The sequence below is a fragment of the Drosophila mauritiana genome, chromosome 3L, assembly GCF_004382145.1.
Source record: "Drosophila mauritiana strain mau12 chromosome 3L, ASM438214v1, whole genome shotgun sequence".
NCBI classification, from domain to species: Eukaryota; Metazoa; Arthropoda; class Insecta; order Diptera; family Drosophilidae; genus Drosophila; species Drosophila mauritiana.
In genome coordinates, this window is record NC_046669.1 from 2,255,943 (window position 1) to 2,281,315 (window position 25,373).

At 42.9% G+C, this 25,373-nt stretch overlaps 1 protein-coding gene across 1 annotated transcript; it reads left to right on the forward strand.

Moving 5' to 3' along the window:
• Nucleotides 1-2,317: 2,317 nt before the first annotated feature.
• Nucleotides 2,318-25,373, forward strand: LOC117141447 (sex peptide receptor). Its single transcript, XM_033304901.1, has 5 exons — nucleotides 2,318-2,566; nucleotides 2,916-3,100; nucleotides 18,283-18,511; nucleotides 22,231-23,333; nucleotides 23,434-25,373. The coding sequence occupies exons 3-5, from the start codon at nucleotides 18,444-18,446 to the stop codon at nucleotides 23,697-23,699; spliced, it is 1,437 nt and encodes a 478-aa protein (XP_033160792.1). The 5' UTR covers nucleotides 2,318-2,566; nucleotides 2,916-3,100; nucleotides 18,283-18,443; the 3' UTR covers nucleotides 23,700-25,373.

The following is a 25,373-nucleotide window of genomic DNA, read 5'->3' on the forward strand; positions in this document are numbered from 1 at the left end:
GATTGGCATGAACATATGCGCGTGCCATGCAAATTTTGGCCCAGCTGTCAGCACAATGCACACTCGCTTAAAACCAAATACGTGAGGGGAAAATCGAATAGAGTAACGCAGCAGATCAGTACACTGCTATAAAAATATATCTGCATTCTTAACACATATGACTGAAGGAGTATTAAATTAGTTAAATCCTTTCCATGTTGATTTTGATTTTTTTAAATTTTACAAGGTAATTTCCAATTCGTTGGCTTCATACACTCTCACATACGCTTTCGCTTCGTCGGGCAACAATGCTTGTTTTTTACATTCCAATTTTCGGTCCATTATTTATGGCTGCAAATATTCGCAGAATATGCAGCGATAAATTGTTTTATTTAATTGAAAAACATTCCAGGCGATTGGGGTTTTATTCGTGTTTCGTGGAAACCAATAGATAGCAACAATATTTCATAGGAATTCGCTTTAGTTGTCAGCAAGTGTTTTCTCCTGAATAATTTAATTAGAAATTTGTTTCCCCCTTGGATACACTATTTAATTTTTAGCTAATGCTGCCTAAATTTATGTATAAATAACTCACCCAGCACGTTTTGCCCATTAAACATATTTAAGGGCGGGCCAACCAATCTAATCGCCATATTAATATTTCACAGAAATTCATTGCTTCCTCAGCGCTGGAAAATCAGCATTTTCTTCGTGATTTGCATTTGACCCAGCTTTTCACTAATTATGCAGTTTGTTGCAGTTTCCACCCATTTCCTGCAGCTGGGAAAACTTTTTGCCTACATTAGGGCATCTGCTGCACACCCGAAAATACGACGAAAAACGATGGCACATTGTGAAATATATTTTCTCCGCATTCCCAGCGGCCATTTGATGGTTCCAAATCCGGAGGCACTATTCGCCACAGCGGAAGTACTCCCCCTCGTTAGCAATCACAGCATTTTGGGTTACGATGGCCAAAATATACCTGCCATCTAGACATAAAACATAAATTTAAAAACTAAATTATGAAATTATTATGAACTCGAATCTATAAAGGAATAGGAAAATAATATTTTTCATAACTCAGTAATGTGTATTTCAATGAATTTCATTCGCATCCGGACTATTAACTATCATTATTTTAAGGACAGCTGAATATGTATGTTTTTGTTTGTTCTGTACCAACTTAAAAGCTCGCATTTGGGGTTCCTAATTGTCTGGGGCGTATAGAGTAACCTCCGCCAGCATTATAAATTCAATTTGGCCAAAATCAACAGCAGTGCAAAGAAAGAAGGGCGCAAAAGAAAGGGACTGCCTGTGGGGCGACAGACAACGTCTTAAAGGATTAAACAAGTAAAAGCAAAAGTGATTGTCATGCGCCTGGAACATGGCAGGCGACACTTTCTCCGCTGGCGTCTCCACTCCCACTTGGACATTTCGCCGGCCCCATTTGCATAAAGGGAACCGGCCATAAATTCAGCCCACAGACGGTTGAGAAGCGTCTGAGCCGCCACTAAAATCTACGGGTGTTTGCCTGACAAATGGCCGGCTATTTGGGACTAGGTAAAGTACTAGAAACGAGCCCACAGATTGGCAGCTGTTCGGGGGTTTAGTTTAACCAGAAAGAATGCCATTTGTGCCGCTCTTAATTTGAGCAGCACTAATTCAGGGATTTAGGATACTTGATACAGGATAATACCAATATGTACTGCACACAATAAGTTGTTCAGCCTTGAAAACATTATTTCAAACCAGCAATAAATTAAAGTTTTCCCAACCACCTTTTTCGCACCTTTAACTCAAACGATGATTTATGACCAACTGGTACTTGACAGTGTTACGCATACGCCACGTGGGCCATAGTGCATAAATTAGTGGAAGCCATTACCATTACTACCAGTGCTCCTGGGACCCGTATCCTTCGACACTTTTTGTGGCCCTAACGGCAACAAAACGCCATCTGTTGTTAGAATTTGGCCTGACCTTAACCTCGTCTCAAGAAAAACCGAAAAGGAAAAGCGAAAGGAAAACTCCGAAGCGAGAGCCAAAAGGAAACGCCATCAAAACATAAACAAAATGGTGCCCAGCAGCTGATGGTCTGCACGGAACAGCTGTTTCCGGTGAGCGCACGCGCAGCACAAAGTCACTTAAGAGAGCCACTTCCGGCTTAAGAGCGTCCCTTTGCAGACCGCCATGGCGTTTGACTTTGCCCACTGTCTTTGCTTGTGGAACCCGAGGATGCGATCCACAGGAAGCAGTTGGCAACGCAGCAGTAACTGCCAGTTAGGCGACCCGAGACTGCGGATTCTGGCGCCGCCGCCACTCGCGCACAGTCTTCATCGCCTCTCGGTGGCGTTCGCATCGTCGGCGCTTCGGTCCCTCCAAGTAAATACTATATCCCCAGCCGAACCGAACCATCCTGAACTGAACCGAACTGAGCTGAACAGAACAGAACTGATTGGGACGCAACGGAACCGTTCACGGATTTGTTGACTTCCATGCACTCGGCTCAGTTGCGTTTTGCGTTCCGTGCGCTGCGGCTGCGTTACTAGCTGAATTCCAGTGATTTATCTTACACAAGTGAAAAGTATTTTCAACAAATTTAAAACTTATCAACATGGTGTTAAAGAAATTTTAAAAATAAATCGCTAATTACATTCATTGAACGAAAAACTTGAAACTTATTGAATCTATTTTCCATTTTTTTTTAAAGAGTTGTAAGTGAAATTAAAAATAAATTAAAATATAACTGTTCAATTGAAATTCATTTTTTTAAACGGTAATTTTAATTTGAGCTAGTTCGCCTAAATCTTAAAAGACAATGAGCATTGGACCGTGTAAAGATTTATGTACATTTCCATTTTCTTCTCTAACCGATGGAATATTTCTAGTTTTATCTTTATGAATTGTGTAAAAAAATGTTATATTATCCACAGTAATCAGTGAATAAACTTCATAAATTACAAGAAATCGATAAAAATGTAAATGAAACAGAAATCGTGAACACCAACACAAGATTTAAATGATAATAATGCATTAGGCAAATGAAATATTCCCAGAACAGCTGTTGAAAAATTTGCATAATTCGGCGTGGGAACAAAATTTTTGGGTCTAGTTTGCAGTAAGTGTCAACCCATTAAATTATTTGTGGCAATAAATTATCAACCTATGTGCGCAGTGCAATAAATGTCGGAATCTACGGGGATGGGAGCTGAAGTCCTTTTTATTTGTAAATAGTTAAATGTCAAATTGGGGCACCGATAAATAAAGTCCGATCGAGTGGCTCTCATAAATTGTGAGAAACTTAAAGCTACTCGAAGGAGACTCCTATCTCGACTTGAAAGTCCTTCGACATGAGAGTAATTGAACGCTTATCAAACAATTGCAGTAATGTTAAGTCGCATTTTCTGCAGATTTCCGGCGAATTTATCCGGCTTAATGGCAGTCTAGTCAATTGGGCAACGAGATTGCTTCCTTTTTTGTCATTTTCCAGCGTAGAAATTAATGGAGTGTTGAGGCATTTCTGCTTAGCACTTGCCTTCCAAGTGGAAGTTCGGATGTTGACAAAGGAAGGATTCCAAGGGGTCAGGTCCTTCAGCTGCGCTCGCAGGAACCCTTCAAGGACTTCCGTTAGCCATCCCTTCGGCAGTCCATTGTCCCCGACATCAAGTTCCAGTGAATTCTATATCAACGAAAGATAAAAAAAGCCAACAGAACAGTGACTTTGTCCTGCTCCTGGAACAATGCAAACAATCACAAAATGGCACTAGGCAAATACAAGAGCTGACCGCTTGCACGTGACATCGGAAAACATAAAAGAAAATTCGAGAGTGGGAAAAGAGTGGCATAGAATGCAAAACAAAGCCTTCGGCAAATAAACTGGCAAAGCAAACTAATGTTTTAGCTTAGTTTTAATTGCAAATGGTTTTGTTAGCGTTAGGCAATCCAAGCGTCTGAATTATATGCCAAATTAAAGATTTCAGTCCATCTGCAATTTAATCCTTTAGTCCGCTTAGCTCTATAAACTTGTCTCCTAATAGTTGCTACATATTCGGGAAACCAATAAACCTAAAACAATAATCCTCTGGCAAAGAAATACATACATTTTTTATGCATTGTGCAGCACATTTAAAAAATGCACGCATTTTCGTTTTCGTTATTTCTTCGATAATCTGCGAACATTTTTGGAAAAACAAGCTTTCCCACAAAATAAACAAGTGCTCAATAGAATGCTCTGCCGTTCCTAAAAATGTTTGCCGTGAGTATATGTTTGTTTATGGTAAGCAGAGGATTTTCCTCTGTTCCTCGTTAGCCTACCGAAAACTAATCAAAAACGAAAAACAAAGTCATCTGTCAATTTGCTGAAACAACAAATAAATAAAATTTAATTAAAGCCTCTTCGTGGCGCTCAATATGTTAGACTTTGCGGATGACTTTGACGGAAAATTTAATCAAAGTTTCCGTTTCGGTTTCGGTTCACTTTTACTTCCTGCCGCCGTGATACGATAAGATTTTAATCAAAAATCAGTTAAAACTTTGCCTTGGTTAAAACTTGGTGGAAACTGCCTCGTCAAACTTGATATGGCACTTTGTTACTTTTTCGTTTGCGGCCGTTTTTTCCTCTATAAATTATAAATTATATCCGGTTCACTAGCGCTGTTTTGGCCCAGGGAGAAAATTGTCTGATTTGCATAACGCGGCGTATGCGTAATAATGATCCAAATCAAGTCTGACGATTTGCCTTATCGACTGTATATTACTTTATTTGCGAAGTCAAAATTTGTAGAGATTTTCCTCGGCTCTTCCTATTGAATTTCATTTATTTACGTGTGTGTAGGTGTGGTTGTTTTCGCCTTTGTTTTATGCACGCACAAATATATCCGTTGGCTTTCATTTTTTGCGTGTTTGAGTTCGTAATTTGAGTTGATTTGTGATAAGGGGGCTGCTGATTTCGATTGTTTTCCCATACTCCAATCTGTCCCCCAAATTTTCTCCTCTTTTTTCGAAAAGTTGACCTGCCTTGACATCATTGCGGGTGCGTTTGTGTGCGTGTGTCTGTGAGTGTGTATTGGTGAGCGCATAGTTGTTGGCAATGCTTATTTTTTATGCTCGTTCGTCGTGATTGGAAGGGTGGTATTCCCGTTATGGGTGTTTATGGCCTGTGCCTGGCATCAGATTTGTATGAAAATGATATGCCAAAAATACCAAGCAAATCCCCCTCACGTAATGCCAATTACATTAAAATTACTTTCAGTCCTGCCAACGGGCAAGAGCGTTTAAGATGGCTAAGGCAATTGAAACATTAAATTCGGTGCATGTTCCCATTACGTTTTTTCTAGCTAAATAAATATTCAGAAATTTCCCTCCACGCACATTTTTATTTAATATCGCGCATGTTTTTTTAAAGCCACTCTCATTGGCAAAACAGAGGATAGAGTACAACATTTTATGTTTGCTTGCATTGGTTGGTACGAATTCCATTTATACTAAAATCTCATGAAACCAGACTACATTCCATTTAAAAAAACTGGTTTACACATAATGCCGCTCGAGTATAACTTATCATTGCAAATATCATACGAAATAGAATGCATTTAAACAACTTTATTTCAAACTGTTGAATGGCAGTAAAATTGAAATACCAAAAAAGTTTGCATTGCATTTCATATTTTTTGATAAGCTTCCCACCCACAATACAAAAAAATAGCACCATGGCAACTGGAAAACGATTCGGAAAACTTGAACTGCACAGGCTACTTTTCCACCCACGCGATTGCCTCGAGCCACGTTCGTTCCATATCCAAAAAACACAGTCATAGAAAAGTTGACTCCTGTTTCGGACTTTGCAACCGACAATTTATTAACAACGCCAACAAAAAAAGTGAAAACTTTCGCCCAGACAGCAAAAATTGTGACAAAAATGTTGGTGGCGAACACTTGAGGCGCTTTACAACATCACCAACTCGAGTGAACACAAACAGAGAGCGGTATATTCGCGATTTAAGTTGGCATCATAAATTCAAAAAGCCAACAAAAATAACCAGGGGACGACTCCTGCATAATTTATGAGCGCTCGAGTGGAGCGAAGCTGCAAAGCAGCGCGGCAAAATGCAAACAAATTTTTCGCAAAAAGTAAAAACGCCTAAAAAGATGCGCAAACTGTGATTATGATTTGCAACATTTGGCCAAAGCTCCGCCCTTAATTGCTAAATGTCGTACAAGCTGAGCCAAAATGCTGGCGACGTGACAGGACTGAATCAGCGATGCTAGCTTGGCTTCTTTTTTTGGTTAGTATCGAACTACAGGTTGTTTGGTTCGTTCGAAATATAATCGAAATCTTAAGGAATATGTTTTTATAAACTGTCTCAACTTGGCTGGGTTCAGCTGGGTTCAGAACTGAAAGTGGAGCCCGTAACAAGGACACCTTAATGAAGCTGCCTCATCGGGATCCGCAACATTTGGCAACAGCAAAGGGCCATTAAAAGTGCGGCTGAATGTGTCCAATGAATTTAACAGTATGCCGAAATCATTTCGACCTGCCCTCATCACAGTTTCATGAGAGTCCGGCCAGAAGGTCCTGGCCAGGAGCTCTAAGTGCTGCCATTAGTCGCCGTTGCTGCTGATTATAGGATATCCCCGTCGTCCAGGACGCCATCAAGTGTCCCCGTAATAGTTGCCTTTATGACAGGACGTTCCGCTGCCTGGCAGACGGCCAAACGCCAAAGGGTTTCCTCCGCCCGATTTTCACGATTTCCACGATTTCCACGAATCCACAGCTGGGAGGCTCGAAATAACAGCTTTCGGTTGGCAATAGCATAAATGTCACCACCGCCGCAGCGATCCGACCAGGCCAACACGTAAAACGGGGCTACGGAGCCCCATTTAAATTACATTTCAATGGAGGAGGCGAACTCTGCCGCCTTCTAACTACTTTCTTGCCAGGCACGTAATAGACAGCATTCTGGAACTGCAAACGCCTCCGTCACTTATTTATTGCCAAGCAATTGCAGCAATCAAGGCGAAAGCGATGGAACTATGCTATGCAGAAAACGAAAAATCAGCAGTTATAAATTCCAAGATGGCACAATCGCTTAACTAGAAGTTCCAATGAAGAATTAAACGATGGATAGAACGCAGCCATTATTAAAGATATTTCGTTAAGATACATTAACTTTATTAATTCCATCTTAAATCTCTGATATTACTGAGCTCCCTCCGTGGTTTTCCCAGTATCTGGAACAAAGTTTTCCGGACCAAAGGGCTGGCTTCATCGGCCTGTGTGCGTGTGCCATTTGGCTTCGTGTCAGCCAAGTCAAGCAAACAAATCATGGTTACAGCCCGAACTGTGGGCTCTGATGTAAAGGCGGTTTTACAATAGCGCGAAAACGCATCGCCAACTGCCAGACACTTTGGCATAATTGGGTCATAAACTAGTCCAAGGATCCGGATCCGAGCCATCGATGGCGGCTGATGACCTTTTCGAGTGCGTGCTTCATTCCGATAAAGTGCAATCGGTTCACTTGGCGGCGCATAATTAAGGGAATTGTGCACGATACTCGCATGTCAAAGGATTCCGAGCCCTCCTATCACAGAGGCAGAATTGGTGAATGGGCAATTGCACAGGGTCCTTAGTTCAGATCTCTAATCGAAATAGGAATGTACAAATTAGTGCAACAAGATAGAATGAAGTATTGCGCTACCTAATTGCATTTATAATATAATTAAGAGGAAGTTAGTTAGTTTCATAATTTATAGAAAACCACCTTAAGCTCACTCATAACCCTCAGGCAAATCAGAATTACTTACTATTTTGTATCCTTTCGGCTTCATTTCCTTCTAATCAGGAATTGCCTTGACCTTGTGCCCATTACAGTTTCTCAATTACAATAATCTGCTTTGATGATTGTTTTACCGATTCTACAAATAAACTTCGACTTGGCCCAAAGTTAATTGGCTCTCCACTCCTTCGAACTAATTTCACTGGGCTATCGTTGGCTATAATAAGCAAACGAGTGAATCAATTTATGCGAGCTCTTACTTTTATGTGGCTACATTTCGGGTTTGGTAAATATTTACTTGTTTCTTTTTTATTTTGCCAAGAGTTATGAAAGTTTGTCACGTTTATCGGCAGTAGTAAACTTGCGATTAGTGTAAATGCAGAGTAATGCCATATTTACTTTGTGGATTGAATGATAGGACATGCACGTACAATGTACATGTATATAGGGTGTCAATAAATAGGAAACCCGAATAAAGTACACAATTTAGGGCCCCCAGCTGAATGACAATTCCTTAGACAAATTTGCCCAAGTACATGGGAACTTACAAGCGAATTTCTCGGCTCTGTCAACAAATCTCCTAAGTGCGAAAACATGTTTGTCTTTAAGCCTTTCGAATCTGCAGTCCTTCGCAATTTGTACAAGTTAATGGACACCCTGTGCCACTCACATCACTCACTTAATTTAATTAGCCCGCCTCGTCCTTAATGAGAACTACAAAAGGCGAGCAAAGGGCAGGGCAGAATCCTGCCCAGCGTGGGGCGGCGAGCGGCACGCCCACTTCGAGTTCATTGTAATGCTCTGTGGTAAAATGCGTAAAATAATTAAAACAACATAAATAATGTTATTATCAACAAACGCAGCTGAGATAGATGTTGATGGGGGAAAGTTTCGGGAAGAGCGGCCAACTCGACTACCCATTGTCCTTGCTTTCCAGCTAAGTAGATTTCAAATTATTCCATTAGTGTTGATGACATTTGGCGCACGTCCAGCGAGTCCTGCGAGTCCAGCCCGTCCTGCTGATGATATGTGAAGAGAAGTGCTAATGCCTTGGTCCGTCTGCCTGGCGAAATTAGATGGGCAACTTAATTAGGCAAAAGTCCGCAGTCCGCAGTCCGAACTCCGGTTTCCAAGTATCACCGAATCACTCGAATCCTTGGATACCCGGGAAATGCCATTCAATTTGTCACCCACTTTATCGCCCGGCGACGACATTCGATCCGATTTCCAGCTGAGTCAGACAAATAATCGCCCGAAACTAGATTTCATCGAGGGCTTAACTAAAAATTAAATGCAAATTGCATGCACGAACGCACCAGACTATGTGATTTATGCGTCTATATGGAGGCAACGAAAACAGCTCTGCAAATGGATACCCATCAATCAGAAGCGAGGACTTAGGTGCTATACGATGCGATGAGCTGGTCCTGGTCCAATTTTCACGTGGAATGGGAGATTAATGACACAGGATTCTGCCACTGGCAGTGTCATCATGGCGGGTATTTATGTGCTAAGTATAGGCATGGCTTAATAAACCAGCATTTGTAACACAAATCTTGTGCACATTTCTGGGGACAGGGTAACTTTGCGCCTGCACTCTCTGCGTCTTGGCCGCCTTTTATGGTTACATTTTGTCATAATTTGCTTTTTCGCCTGACAGCACAGATAAAAAGCTTTCCCAGCAATTGATTAAAGCTGCCAGCAGAGACAGCCGTAATGTTTTAAAGTGCGGGGAACAAATAAAGGACCCCGCCATGGATAATAAATTAACTATGGCCGACACGTAGGCACATAAACTTCGAACTGCTTTTCACTTCTCCACGCCTCCTCCATCGAAGGCAGCCCCAAATTTTGTCAAGTGGTCAGCAGAAAACACCCAAACCATCCGGGGGCTCATGCAAAATTTATATTCTAAGACCTCCCACGATCTGATGCACTGAGATAAATAGCTATTTAAGAGAAAAACATTTCATCAATCCTAAAGCCGCTGAAAATGTAGATACAAGAATGCATTTTTATCAAAGGACTGCTTCATCTGAACATATCTTTGCCACCTCCCTTAAACGTTTAAAATATGTCGTTGAGCCAGGAATTTGTACTTTAAATGTTTTTCTCTGTATTCTGTAGAGAAAAAGTAGGCGCCCACTCACGCACTTGACCTTGCTGGTATTTATTCAGCGAATGACGAGGACCTGAGGAGCAGAGGAGCAGGACGAAGGAGCTCAGCTATTTACAGCTGACTTGGCAGTATTCTTTTTATTCCTGTGCAGCCGCAGGCAGCTGCAGGCTTTTAATTTTTTACAGCTGCTATTAAAAAAAAAAATGAAAAGCGTAGGGAAATATGAGCCCCCAAAAAAAGGGCAACCAATCCGAGGTGCTCGTCTGGCTGCGCCATTATTCATATTTTGACAGCCACCCCTTGGACAGGGCCCACGCGGCGTATGCGTTTTATTTGCTTTCATGATGAACTTTCTGCATATTTTACGTAGGCCAAATATTTTCCCAGGGACTTCTTCTGCCCGACCACCCACCCTGCCGGGGAAAAGCCTCTGAAAACGAGCAGCTAATGCGCGTGAAAATACTTGGCTGCCGGTCTGTGTGTTGTGGGCTTGTTGATTTAGGCCAGAAGGGGTTAAGCAAATAACACAAGTCGGAGACTGAGACTTGGCGATTCAGACATATTTCCAGAGTAACGGATAACTAGGAAATTAAGGTTGGCCACCCAGCATTGACACATCACAATTTCCTGGATTAAATGAGATATTTGATAGGCGCGTTGAAGTATCTTTTAAATGCACCTGTAGCAAATGCTATGCCTTCATTTTCATCCCAGTATTATTAAAAAATTGTGTCATTCAAAAAACTTTACAAGCTTAAATGGGCCGAGAGCCCATACTAAAACTTTATTAAACTTATCAAAGAGTTCAAAGTTCCTCTGCTCCATTAAACCTGTCAAGATTGAGCTTAGGTCAACACATTATTTCATATTCAACTTTATAGACTTTCCTTTTCAAGCGTCAGTGCCAGAGCCATGAGAACCTTGAGTGATTCGAATTGAAACGCACAGAACTCCTTGAGAACAAACTCTTGTTTCGATTTATTTTTTGACCCCTGGCCTGAACTCTCTGTCTGCGTCGTCAACCACTCAAATGTCAAGCAATCGCCAGGCAGCTGACACAACGGTTGCCCCAAAAAGCGGTTCCATTTTAAAGTTTAGACGAAAAAAGTGTAGTTGAGACAAACAACCGCAAACATCTGCGTGGGTGGACGCATTTGCATACCGAAAATAAGGACATGTGTTTGTGCCTGGAACTGATAAGGCCTGCGGCGCAGAAGACCCACAACTTCTGTCGTCCTGCGAAGGACTTGGTGTTGCATAATTTAGGGTGCCATCATCGCCAGAAACAATGGGGCGAACTGAACTAACATTGATTTAAGCAGAACTGCCTTACATTTGAATATAAATAAATAAAATGGTGTCGGGCCCATAAATAAATATGACAAACACCTCGGAAGTCTCAGGTGCGTTTAAGTCAGCTGAGTGCATTTGTAGGCCAAAATGTTTATTAAATGAGTCGTTTAGGGTTAATTTTCCATAATTTATGTGCGAAGGGTTCAGAAATGAGGGAAAAAAAGTGATTTGGGTAGCGCAGAACCTCCGTACTTAACCATTTGCTGATAAGCCGTTCTAATTTGCATAATTTTGTGTGGTATTTTTAAATGTGATTACAAGTATTTTAAATCCTCTTAAAGTTCGGCCTCCAAATTGAATCGTCCTTTGGCTTCGCAAGTCCTTTTATTGCCTGTGGCCATGCAGCCTTTTCCACCATTCGCTGGTGAGATCTGCCTATGAGTTATGATTATAGATATGCCGAGTCCTTCGGCTAAGGCTACTTTAAGTGTGGCCTTCAGCTCGTATCGTCCTCGGACTTGGCCCTAATTTTATTTGCTTTGGTCATGGCAATTACATTGCTGGACATATTCCATTTCGTGTTGTCTATTTTTGTGTTGGCCAAATGAAATTAACACAGCATCAACAGAGACTGAGAAAATGGAGGCAGAGCGAGCTGTAGTTCGTGGAAAACACACATGAAAATGAGATGCCATTAAGAGGGCGGCTGGTGAAAAGGGGGCGGGGCGCTGGCCCAGCAGGCGGTGAAATATCAATGGCAGAACAGCGGGAGAGACTGGTAGAAGCCCGTTTTCCATGCCTGCTACTTATGCGTGCAGCCCACACGCACACAAACACCCCAGGGGTAGACACACAGATACGCACAGAGACACACAGATACACGGCGAAAAATGTGTACACTTTAAAGAATTGAAAACTGAAAGGAAAACGAATTTACTAGGCTCTTAAAATTCCTTGCAAAGGAGTTCGTATCTTTTTCAATTCTTGGAATAACTTTGATTTCGGTACTATTTTCAGATAGTCTTTGTCCCTGTGTAACCATCAACTTATACAATACACCCCATATATATGCGAATTCATCCATTCGCTGGGCTGCCAGAGCGTCGCACTGCTCATTCATATCCATTGTGGGGGAGAAAATGCAATCAAATTACTTTGATGTTTCCATTAATGTCGTTTACTTTAACGCTGAGCAACAGTAGCAGTAGAACCACAACTGAGCTGGAATGATAATGCCGGAATCATCTGTTTTGCAGTTTGCTCCTTGGAATGCCCCATTTGATGTCTCTGTTTGCTCTTGCTGTTTTCCCCAGTTGTTGTTGCAAATCAGTGCACAATGTCCTGCCATCCTGGCGTTTTTATTGGGCCCGATGAGCGTCTCAAAGGACCTGGGCCCCAAGGCCCTCGACAACCAATTCATTTGAGTTATTATCTCGGTATCAATGGCCGCCGAATCTCCTCTGGATTCCACCTGCTGGTGAATGAAGGCTGAGGAGTCCTTAAAGTAGGTTTTAAATGTGTGCTGAGTTGCCTTGAGTTTTGTCTGGAAATATCCCTACACCATCACAGCGATAAGTGTCATTTCCGTTCTGGTTTTATGGCATTTCCCCTCGTCATTATCTGCACTTTGCGGCCAGGCAAACCATTTTTATTTTACAATTTCCATTGTTTGCCGGGCAAGAGAAAACGCATTTCCTGTCCCAAAGCACTGTGGCGAAATGCAAACAATTTTCTGGCGTCGGAAGTGCAAGACGTTGACTAAAAGTGGCTTTAAATGTAGCCGGCTAAGTGATTACTTTGCTAACCAAATTTTGAGAAAAGTAGAAGTAGGCAAACAGTAGCTGCAATTTTTTTTCAATTATTCTGACGACTCGCCGTTTGCCTGAACAAATTTACACTTCTCGAGATCAAATTTTTAATTACTCTTTGCCGTTCGCTATTTACATAATTTCATTTCACGTTCACACCTTCGCCCTGACCTTGTCTCGCCCTTTCAATGGCTATCTGTGGGCGGTGTGTGGTGAATGCTATTTGGCACCGAGTGCACTGACAGACCGACCTTGTCAAGGCTCCGTTGCGCCCCAATGCCTCGCTTTAATGATAGACGACGACCTCTCCAGAACTCGGGCTCTTCAGGCGACCCAGTCAAGCAGTGCCATTCAACAAAATGGCTAAGCAAACAGGGCGGGCGGGCCGAAAGGGGGCGCGGCCAGGACCAACCAGGCAGCCAGCCACTTGACAAGCTGGCCAATTGTTATTGCCCCAGCCAAAGGCGGGAAATAGAACCACCTGCTTATTAGAACAGAGAAGGTCGAAGTAATGGTCCTTTTAGCATGACTTTACATACCGATTTGTGGATTATTACCTCGTTAATGAGATGAACAATAATGATGCTTAAGTTTTCCCATTGGTGTATATGTAGATTTTATATCCTTGCACACACTACTGTTCATTGAAGCAACTACATAGCTGCACTATTTTTTTGACCGCAACTGTCTGCCACTATCAGCGAATTAAGCCAATATCAAAGCAGGTATTTTTACCGCGGGAACACGTGCTTCATGCTTGATTTGAGCTTATTGAAAGGCGTGTGGGTGTTTACTTTCCTAATAACTTTGTTGACAGAGCCCTGAAATGGATAGGCAATTACCAAACCCAATGGGCGACCAAATTGCTGACAATCAAGGGACCATTCTCTGCATCTTTAACCTTCTTCAACACCATGAGTTTCGTCTTTCTGCCACTCAATTAAGAGCAGCATTGTTTCAAAGTGAAGCAACTTGCACTGCCACCCGAAACTATTTGCACATGTCTCAAAGCAACAAATTGCTGGTCTGCCAGGCAACACGTTTCCATTCGGCCCAAAACATGCATCCCATTCAGTGTTATCTCTTTGAGGTTCGGGCTTAAAATGTTGGCCAGCAGACTGAAAGCAAAACCGAAATTCTGTCAAACATTTGGGGGTGGGTGCAATATGAACTCATGTGTAATTGCATTGATAAGCTAATGCGGTTGCTTGCTGGCCAAAACAATGAAGTTAATTACACATACCTGGCTTAAAATACAGCAGAGTAACATAGTCAGCTTATAATTTAGTATGATTAATGTTACACTGCCTGCTTATGTATATGCCAGAGCTGCATGATCCGCTTACTCGAAATTCAATCTCATTTGCTGAACAATTGATTCCCCGCAGACAGAGTTCCATTTCGTCTGCGAGTTTCCCTGCTTTGAATACTTAAAACTCTTTGAGACTAAAATTAGCCCTGGGCTTACCCACTCACCTAGTAGTATCCTCCATTTTAGCAATCTCCCATCTTGTTGTTTCTGGCGAATTACTCACTCAGACAAGACAACATGACGTATGCTTGATACACAAATTCCAGTCAACAGGCGAACATACACTCCAATTTCTGCGACAGCATTTCCATGGAAATTTTTTCGCGAAGGCAGCAAGCAATTTGCCAAACGAACAATGACAACTGGATGACATTTGAATTATGCCTGCGCAGCATGTGTATCACAAGGTTGCGGCTTCTGCGGCCACCTGTGCGTATGAGTAACGTGCCGAAATCATGGCGAACGAGCGATTCGCATGTCGTCTAATTACATCGACAAGGACAGATTTTTGTTTAGCGATTCTTTCTCGTCGAGTAGCGAAACAAAACTTTGACAGGATGTTTGCAGGGAAGTCAGACATCCTGACACAAATATTAGCAGGCTCTAGCTGTATTTATACTTGTGTGCCCATGCACAACCGCCATTTCACTCCTCAGGCTAGACCCTCTGTGTTCTCAGACTGCTGCCATGACTGGCAGCTCGTGTCCATGTGAGCCAAGTGGCGTCGCCATCAAGTCATCGTCGTGACAAACGGCTGCAGCCCTCCAGCGGTTTGGGTGACAAAGTTCGCCGGGGAATCCCCGCATGCCCCCCAAAACATCCGGCAAAAGAGTCTCAAGGAGCGGGGGCTGAGTTCTCATAAGGCTTAGCTGTGCAGTGGAAAATATGTCTTGGTTTCAAAGAGAACTATCATCTTGTATAAGCCTGAAATGAGTTTAAATTAAAGTCGCATTGACGTGTGTAAAATAAAGCACACTTTTAGACACCTTTAAATGGGATGTGAAAGACTGACGTGATGCCACAGAATGCCTATAATTTTCCCATTTTTCACCGTGTGACCTTGGCCATTATCTTCGCTCGACGCACTTGACACACGCTGCAAACGCTGAAAAGCTGAGAGCACTAATGGCATAGTATAATTCTAATCTTTTTGTTTTCCTCCTGCTCGAGACACGAGCTGCCAAGAGTTTCGCTCATTAAATTCCCGGTCAGTAGCTTTAAGGTTTACTTTGCCAAATTGTTGGAGGGTAAGCATTCCTTCCACTTGGCTGGCGAAAGCACTTATCTTAAATTTGATCAACTCGAGCAGCAACTCCAGCTGTCCATCTTCACATGGCGGGCGTGGCGGGGAATGACTTCTGCTTATTTCCGGTCTCGATATTTCGCACTTCCTGCCTTCTTATTTTTTGGCTAACCATTTAGAAAACAATTTAAAGTAATGCCACTGCAGAAAGCAAAGCAAACAAGCAGCGAATAACAAGTTTGCTTACGTGAAGAAGAAAAATGCAAATACGGAGCGAAGAACAAACAGCTGGCGAAGGAAAAGCAAACAGGGTAGCAAAACAATCAATCAATAATCAATAAGGAGCAAATATTAGTTTGAAGAGCAGCAAATAGCGGAACTCAATGTTGGCTTGAATCAAAAATAAGATTTCCCCGCAGCTTGAATTTCATTTCGCTGCGATTGTTGGCCATTTTCCGGCTCCCCTGCCACCTTAAGCATCCATGGATGTGTTGTGCTGTTTCTTCTCCGGGTATTCCCCATACATATCTGCTGTCCTGTCTGCCACTGCGATTTAGATGGCGGCACGAATCCGTTCAATATGGGCGTGACATAACTGGTTTATCGGACGAGGACCAAGCACCAAGGTCTTTGGACCACCACCGACTATCGAGCTGATGTATATGTACGTGCATCCCTCTTGTCAAGCGGAAATAAGTTTTGATTTTAATACCTCTTTCGCTTTCACCTCATACCCACTTGACGGCCTTATTTACGCTCTCATTGTTGCTGCTCTGTCCTGAAATGAAAATGCTTTTCTGGCCCGCCATTAGATTGCCTTTCATGGTCCACACTCAGCAAAAATATGTAATCCCAATCAAGTCACTACCAACTCAGATGCACAAATGAATAATTTGTTTCTGGCTAGAACTTGATTGAGGTATACAACATTTGCAAGGACTCTAGAAATTATTTGTTATAATTATTGTAGGAGTTCAGCATCCCCAATTTCTCTCATTATGCTACCATGTAATCTGTTAAGCTGTCAGACTTTCTGCATAGCAACAGCGTATTATTCTTTGCCATTGTTTGCAAAAATTATAGCATACATCTGCGGCCAACCGGCAGCTGTCATTCATTAATCATTTCATTTGTCACCTCACCAGGACACACAGCACACACACAACTCACACACAACCGCATCGGCACACTCGTGATGAACGGAGCAATCATCCGGCCTCATATAGCCACTATATATTCGCAATTATACAAAATTATTTCCGCTGGGCGGCAGCAGTTTGTATCGAATTTCGAATGAACCATGGGGATTGAGCGGCATATTCTTGCATAACGGCGTTCATCAAGCGGCAATTAATTTATATAATCGAATTATGGCGCGGCACGATTTTAATTAATATTACTTGGCCATTTGTCTTGTGTCATAATAATGGGCACAACAATTACATCAGTCAAACGGAGCAAAGCATCAATCAATTAATTTGACCGCCATTTGGTGTGGCTACAGTATTTAATTTCCACGCAGCGAGCCCAAATAAATTGCATTTTAGCCACTTGAGTACTTGATTAGCCCCTTGGCCTATTTACAGGCTACGCCAAAAAAGAAATTGGTAGCAAATGGAAATTTGCAAATCAAATTACTAAGCTTCCTGCACATTAGCTGCTCGTTCTCCGTGAATTTGCGCCCCTTGCCTTCCGCCTTTCCACTGTATCTCTGCCCTCTATGCATATTTAAACAGTGTGCTGGCTTTGCGGTTTCTGTGCCTCGTGGAACGTGTTAATTGCAGCCACATTCCCCCGCTTTTCCAGCGCTTTCCCAACGCTTTTCCGTCCGCCATCTGCAGCTGTAGCTGCCTAACAAATGCAATTAAAATCTTTGCGCAAGGAAATTGTTGCAGCATGCACGCAGAGATACTCGTACTATAGTTTGGTGGCAGATAACATATTGCCCACGTCCGACGTCCGGCTGAAATTGTACGGACAAGGCGAACTCAAAAAAAGAATCCCTCAAAAGGAGAGGCAAGAAAAATGGCATTTATCTCTGACCATGCTCCAGCCATACAAATCTAATTTAGACCACACGACGGCTCCAGATATTTTATATTCCCCACTCAGTTGCGGTCCATCCTGATCTCCTCCAGCTTGCTTGATGAGCCCAGCCGTTGGCCAAATGAAATTATTTATGGGCCATCCTAGGTCAGCTGGAATTTGGTTTTTTAAGGGTTTGAACTTTGCGGCTCAAAAGTGGCTGAGATTCGAATAGGAGCATTATTTCTTGACTTTTTTTGCATTGCATCCATTAGAGAAAGCACTCCTTCGGAATTCTAGTCAGCCACTTGCCACATAAATATCTTCTTCGGAGGGTAGCTAACTAGTCCTTATCTCAACTTCCCCATTTATCCTCGCCGCAAGTGCACTTTTCCCGCTGCTAATTAAGTTGCAAGGCAGCCTTCTCAGCAGGCGTTGCACGGAGTAGATAAAAGGAAAAGCCCCCGATTTGCAGACACTATGCTGGGAAAATATATATATATACATTTTGCTGGCTATTCACTAATCGGCTTAGGGCAGCCACTATGCGACCACAACAACAACAGCAGCAGTGTGCTCCATGCAATATTTAATCACATTAGTTGATGGGGTAACGGCCATGTACGCAACAATTTACAACTTGCATTAATTATACGTCTAGTTGGACAATGGCGCCTCTAACTATCCCACTCTAAATGTATCTCTATCTCTATCCTTATTTGCAGGGGCCACCCTTTGATAATAAATTATTAATGCATCTGCTGGGAAGGCGGCTCTGCACGGCTGTCCTTGGCAGCAAATCCAGTTGCAACATCGGTGAGTGACGGGCGACAATCACAAAGGACTTGCAACAGTTGCCGTTGCTTCTGCTGTTGCTGTTGCAACAATGGCCGGTGGCAACAATGAAACTGAGCCGCTCTACTGCGGCAGCGGCATGGATAATTTTCACACAAGGTAAGCGACTTTCACCAATGTCACGATCAAGGCCAAGGGGCTTTTCCACCAGACATGGCGACAACAATGCCATAAGCCAACAGTTGGCTGCGGGGGCGGGGGCGGAGGCGGTGGTGGCAACATCATAGCCATTAGCTGCTGGGGCAAGGGAATCGTTCAGAAATCGATTATCGCCCCATTTCGGGGGAGCTTCAATTTTGATTTGCCGTACAATTTTCTCGGGCGATTAAACGACGAAGCAGAACGAAAACAAAAAACAGATTTGTCAACAGCAAGGTCAACAATTGATGGCTGAAATCAATTTAATTGACCATATCCTGCGGGCCCTCCAAGTGGCCATCTGCTGCACCCATAAAAAAGTGAATCCGGGCTGCGAGTATTTATATATTCGTTGCATGCCAGTCGGTCGTAAAACCTCGAGATGATGATTAATAGCGGCCCTAAAAACTTGATGGCGGCTTAGGAAATTTAATTCGTGTAATTTAAGTCGAGTCACCATTCTCCGAAGTTCAACAATGTAAGCGATAATAAATAGTTAAGTCAATTGGCCAATAAACCTATCAATATTGTGCATTTACCACGATTAGACTTCGATTAAGGTGACGATGCAGATTTTTGCAGATAAAATCATATCTAAACTGCCCACAAAGCTATTTAGTTACTCTTAAATAAATATGTTATAAAGTAACACAATACTTTTCTTTTGCCAAAACCAGCAGAATTTTAAATTTATTAATTCGGATTTATCGTAATAAACTGTACTGATTAATGGGCCATGCAAAAATGTCTAGTTTTTCATGGCGCTATTTCTCTTTTTAGTTTCATAAATTAGGAACATAATCCAATCGGCAGATAAATCATTGATGGTCATATATTTGCCGTGATGAAGCTGTGAACTCCGAGTGAACTGCGAATTATTCACTCTACGGTTGCAAAACAGCCACCGAGGGTCACCTCTTAGACCAGGGCTCTTAGTTTTAATTATAGCCAGCCTGGCCAGCAGCAGTGTTAATGGCCACAAAGTGGCTGGCCACAGGATCAGCAGCCCAGAATGCGATGCCGCATTCGCTTTAATTAAAGGTGGTAGCTGGAGTTTGAAAGATGACTGTATGGCAATTAGATGTGTAGCCAGAACACTTGGCCATTTACTTTTGTGTCAAAGACGTGCCAAATTGCCAGCGGAGGCGACACTTGACGCTGTCACGCCCCAGACAGACGCAGACCGCCCCAAAAGCACCCACTCAGCCGTCTCCAGGCGCCACTCAAGCGGCAAAGGAACACCAGAACGACAGAATGCCAGAAGACCCGAAAAAAAGTATACAATTCAAACGCCAATGTGTCACACACTGACACATCGAAGAAGAACCCTTTCCCTGGCGGCAACGTGACGTATACGCAATATTAATGGCAAAGCGAAAAGGGACTCAAAAGCCAAGGAAAAACCGCAGCATAACACGCACAAAACAAGCAATTAACATAAATAATAAAGAACGCACAAAGGCGTTCGACTCTCCGTTGCCAACGAGAAAAGCCATCGAAAAGAATAAGAAAAAACGCCAAAAAGCCCCAAAAACCGAAGACCCAAAAAATGTGTAAAATTGCTTTCGGAAAATATTTAATTTACCAAATGCATGGTCGCTTTTTGCGGCCGCGTACGCCCCGAACAAATAAAACAAATAGGCACACATCGTCTGGCATTTCATGTTAAAGGCTTCTCATGCTGATGGACAGGATACACAAAATATATACGAAGTGAGGTGTGTCTACGTGCCACAAAAACAGCGAAATTGAAACGCTTTCCGAATGCCGGCGACACTTTTTGGCGGCACAACCCTCGTCTTGTCGGCCAACTAACTCCTGGGGAATTTACAACTCCATTCATCAAACTCACAAAAACTTTGCCTGCTGTACAGTCTTGGGTTCGTCGTCGCAGCATTTCACCTGGCTAAAAATCCAGACTCCCAGCCATCCCCGAGTCTAATTTATGGCCTTTGATAATCCATGTTGATGAATGGCGGCAACGACAACAACGTCGACGACATGAATGAAGTCCTGGAATTGTTTTGGACCGGGATGGCATCGGGGCTCCAGGTGGGGCGTACTGGCTCAAAGTTATTGGCCCAGAAATCAGGCATAGTTAGCTGTCGAAATGGAACCCAAATACCGAGAAAACTAGGCAAAACAAGCAGTAGTACACCGGAAAATGCATATGATTGTAAAAACTATATCAATTTACATAGAAGGCATGGCTTTTGAGCTTTCACATTTATAAAATATGGAAAATAATTATAAAAGTATAACATTAATTCTCTTTTGTCAATACATTCAGACACGTTATTCTGCAGCACTCTTATGCATTTATTTCTTTCTGTGTAATCCAGGGGATCCCGGGTTTTTCAATGAAATCCCTTCGAAAGGTATAAGTTCAGAATCGAGAGTTTTACGCCAAGTTGGGCATAGTTTTTCTACTCTAGCTAGAAATAATAGAGACATTTTCCTCCCACTACAACTGATTGCATTGCCGGTGCAGAAAGTTTTTTCAGTTGGCTCGGAAAAATTTGGTTCGCAAACAAATTAATAGGAACTGGCAAGCATTTTCCGGGCAAAAAGCTCTCATCTATGTAGATTGGAATGGAAATTCGGCCAGGATTGCATAAGACCGACCACCTGCAGTGTGGGCTAACACGACTAAAAATTTGCCCACAAATTTGGCTTAGATTCTCCAATAAAACTGTCGTTCGGCCAGGAATCCCCTTTTTGTTTCGAGTGAATGGGGAATTTCGCACGACAGCAATAAACAATTTAACTAAAGTCCTGCCACCGACAGCACCAGCAGCAGCACCAGCAGGACGCACACGTGTCACTCCATTTGGAGAGCTTGGAGTATATTAAACATTTTTTCCCCACCAGTCAGCCGCAGGACTTGCATCCTGCAGGCGCTAAAGTGTCGTGTTGGTGGGTCTCGCCTCGCATTTTCCTATATAAATTTTATGCTAAGTCTAATTTGTTGGCTGCAACTTGCACAAAGGCAAAAAATAAACAGGGCGAAATGCCGAAAGCCAAAACCCAACCGAAACCGTTGAGGGCTGCCTCGCTTTTTTCCTGTGCCGAATTCCCTGAAACTTTGCCCAGAAATTTGACTCCTGCGCCTGGGCCTTTCCTCCTCCTCCACCTTTTTTAGCCTCAAAGCGCTCGACGAAAACTAAACAAAAGCTGGTAAAATGTTTATCCCAGAAGGGGGCGGCGTGGGCGTGGCTGGCTTAAGCCCTAGGCACCCGAGAGTTTATTGCCTCAGTGCTGCAAACGCTGCTGCTTGGCAAGTCAACGGAAATGGCGTTCGGATGGTTTTATTGCCTACTTTGCTGCGAGAAAGCGGACTAGACATGGAAGTAACAAATTGGTTAAGGCTAACTAGAGCATAATAACAGAAACATAATTTGGGAAATGCCTGCCACTCACCCACAACATTTCGATTTGTGTCTTTATTACACTTCTGTCCCGTGCTGGGTTATAACTTTTGGATCCTTGCAGAGAGTTGGAAAATAGTCTAAAAATAAAATTTGCTTAAACTAATGTCACAAGACGGGTTGGTTTTTCAAACAATTTTAATGGATTAATGGGCTTAGGAAGTTATTATACGACATTTTCAAATATTGTTGCGTAGAATTAAAGAGTTAAGCTCACAGCTAATTCTAAATTTTCTCAATTCTTTTTTTCAGTTACAAGAACATGCATGGCTATGTTTCGCTGGTGGTCTGCATCCTGGGCACCATCGCGAATACCCTGAATATCATTGTGCTAACCCGGCGGGAGATGCGCTCCCCCACGAATGCCATACTCACGGGTCTGGCCGTGGCCGACCTGGCAGTTATGCTGGAGTACATACCCTACACCATACACGACTACATCCTGACGGACAGTTTGCCGCGGGAGGAGAAGCTCAGCTACAGCTGGGCCTGCTTCATCAAGTTCCACTCGATTTTTGCCCAGGTGCTGCACACCATCTCCATTTGGCTGACGGTGACCCTGGCTGTTTGGCGGTATATAGCGGTGGGTTATCCGCAGAAGAATCGCGTGTGGTGCGGTATGAGAACCACTATAATAACGATAACCACCGCCTATGTGGTGTGTGTACTGGTGGTGTCGCCGTCGCTCTATTTGATCACGGCCATAACAGAATATGTGGATCAGTTGGATATGAATGGCAAAGTGATAAACTCCATTCCCATGACCCAGTACGTAATCGATTACCGTAATGAGTTACTGAGTGCCCGGGCGGCCGCCCTGAATGCCACGCCCACCAGTGCACCACTGAACGAAACTGTGTGGTTGAATGTGAGCTCCCTGCTGACATCGACCACCACCTCTGCACCACCCACGCCATCGCCAGTGGTGCGAAATGTTACCGTCTATAGGCTGTACCACAGCGATTTGGCGTTGCACAACGCCTCGCTGCAAAATGCAACATTTCTCATATACAGTGTAGTGATTAAGCTGATACCCTGCATAGCACTCACCATTCTGTCGGTTCGATTGATCCTGGCCTTGCTGGAGGCCAAGCGGCGGCGGAAGAAGCTCACCAGCAAGCCCGCCACTCCGGCTGCCAGTAATGGAACCAAATCACCGGCCAATGGAAAAGCGGCGGACAGACCCCGGAAAAATAGCAAAACTCTGGAGAAGGAAAAGCAGACGGATCGCACCACGAGGATGCTGCTGGCGGTGCTACTCCTCTTCCTCATCACTGAATTTCCACAAGGGATTATGGGTCTGCTGAATGCCGTGCTCGGAGATGTCTTCTATTTGCAGTGCTACCTAAGACTGAGTAAGTAAATATGTACTATGCATAACGCCATAATATATTCTACAGATTCCCATTTCCCTATAAGAAGTAATAACCCAATGCCTTGACCTTTTGCCACCAGGTGACCTGATGGATATCTTGGCCTTGATCAACTCCAGCATCAACTTCATTCTGTACTGCTCCATGAGCAAGCAATTCCGCACCACGTTCACGCTGCTCTTTCGTCCGAAATTCCTGGACAAGTGGCTGCCGGTGGCGCAGGACGAGATGGCAGCTGCTCGAGCTGAGCGCTCTGCGGTGGCACCTGTCCTGGAAAAGGGACGACAGCAGCCGCAGGTGGTGATGGCCAGCACGACCACCAACATCACGCAGGTGACAAATCTGTAGCACAGGAGGAGTCGTGGTCGCCGAACTTTGCTCAGTCGCCTGCTGAGTGTCCTGAAACGCGGCAGAAGGCGCTCGTCCGGCGAAGGAGGCGTGGGAGGAGGTGGTGCCCCGTTGGCCGGCAACGATGCGGTGGAGCCAGCGTTCCAGGCCATCGTGGTGGTGGTGGACAAGGTGAGCGGGGCCACGGAGAACCAGCTGTACACCGCTGAACAAGCTCGCATTGTGACGTAGTAACCCTGATAGTAGTACATATTATATGCCTAGTTATCCTTGTAAAAAGTAAACTAGTTGTGTAAGAACCCCAGATAGCCACGAGTTATGTGCATACTTTGGTGGGAAATCGTAAAACCCGTACAGTCATAATAATAAAACGCTGGTTCATCACTCATACGCACCGTTTGACTTCACTCTATTCCCCATTCACAGTCAAGTAGAAGCTGTAAAAATGCTGTGCATAAACTAGCTCGTATAAGCTACAGCTGGCGTCACAATAATAGTTACCATTGTGTCACAACATAGATTAAAGTCAAAAAATATATAGTTTTGTAAAATGTTTCATACATCTATCTTTATATTTAACTAACACAATTCAGAAACTTTCGCTTTCGCTTACTAGTATAGAAAAGCATGGAAAATGTTTTATTTTCCCCACTTGTCCCAATTGTACGCAGTTGTTCAGCTTTTCGGCATGAATCAAATCAAATATAGTAAACTTTTGCATCTTTTCCACTTTGATCCCATGCGTTTTCATGCTGATTTCATTCGCATAAAGTATGCAACACACGAACTCACTCAAAACTACGAATTTTCGGCAACGATTTGAGCAGAATATTTGCAAGTTGTTGTACAGATTATACATATATACACACACTTATGTCCGTATCTTTATTAATGGCAATTAAGTCCTAGAAATATTGACCTGATATTGATGCAGGCATTGGAAAAATAAGTGGCAGTTGCAGTGCGGTGCGTAGGTAAATGAAATACTTTGCGAATTCTATTTTTGGAAATCGGAATTTGGGCTGTGAATGAAATTATAGTTTTCTTGAACGCACTCGGGAATTCAGTTCCGATTCGTGGGTTACTGAATTTATGGGAAATAATTTAAGGCAGTCACTGCAGCTGACCGAATAATCCAATGAAACATTGCATAAACATTTGCAGTTTTTCCACACTTGGGAAAATTGCAATTGCAATCGCGTAAGCCCCTCGACGAATGACAAATGGCCAGCGAACGCATAAATTATGGTGATTGAAGTATTTGCATTGAGCCCCGACAAATATTTCCAATCTCGTTAATAATAAACACGTAAATCAAACTACGAATAAGTACATGTGAATACACCAAATATGTGTAACTGTGTGTTGCTTGAACAACGATTAAATTAGCTGCTAAATTAACGGAAATTATATTAAATTAAATGAATTAAATTATAAAGTTGCCACTTTGCTTACTGAAAGTAAGCATAAATAATAGATTAATTGTTGTTTGTTATGCCCATTTAGATTGACGGATAAGTGTGATTTAAGCTACTCAATTAACCAATCGAGAGCCACCAAAAGGTTTATTAGAGCGTAATTAAGTTTTATATATAACAAAAAGGTTTAAATCGAATTGAAAAGCTCACTGATTGGTATTTAAATTAAGCAAGCGCTAAACATAATAAAATTAAA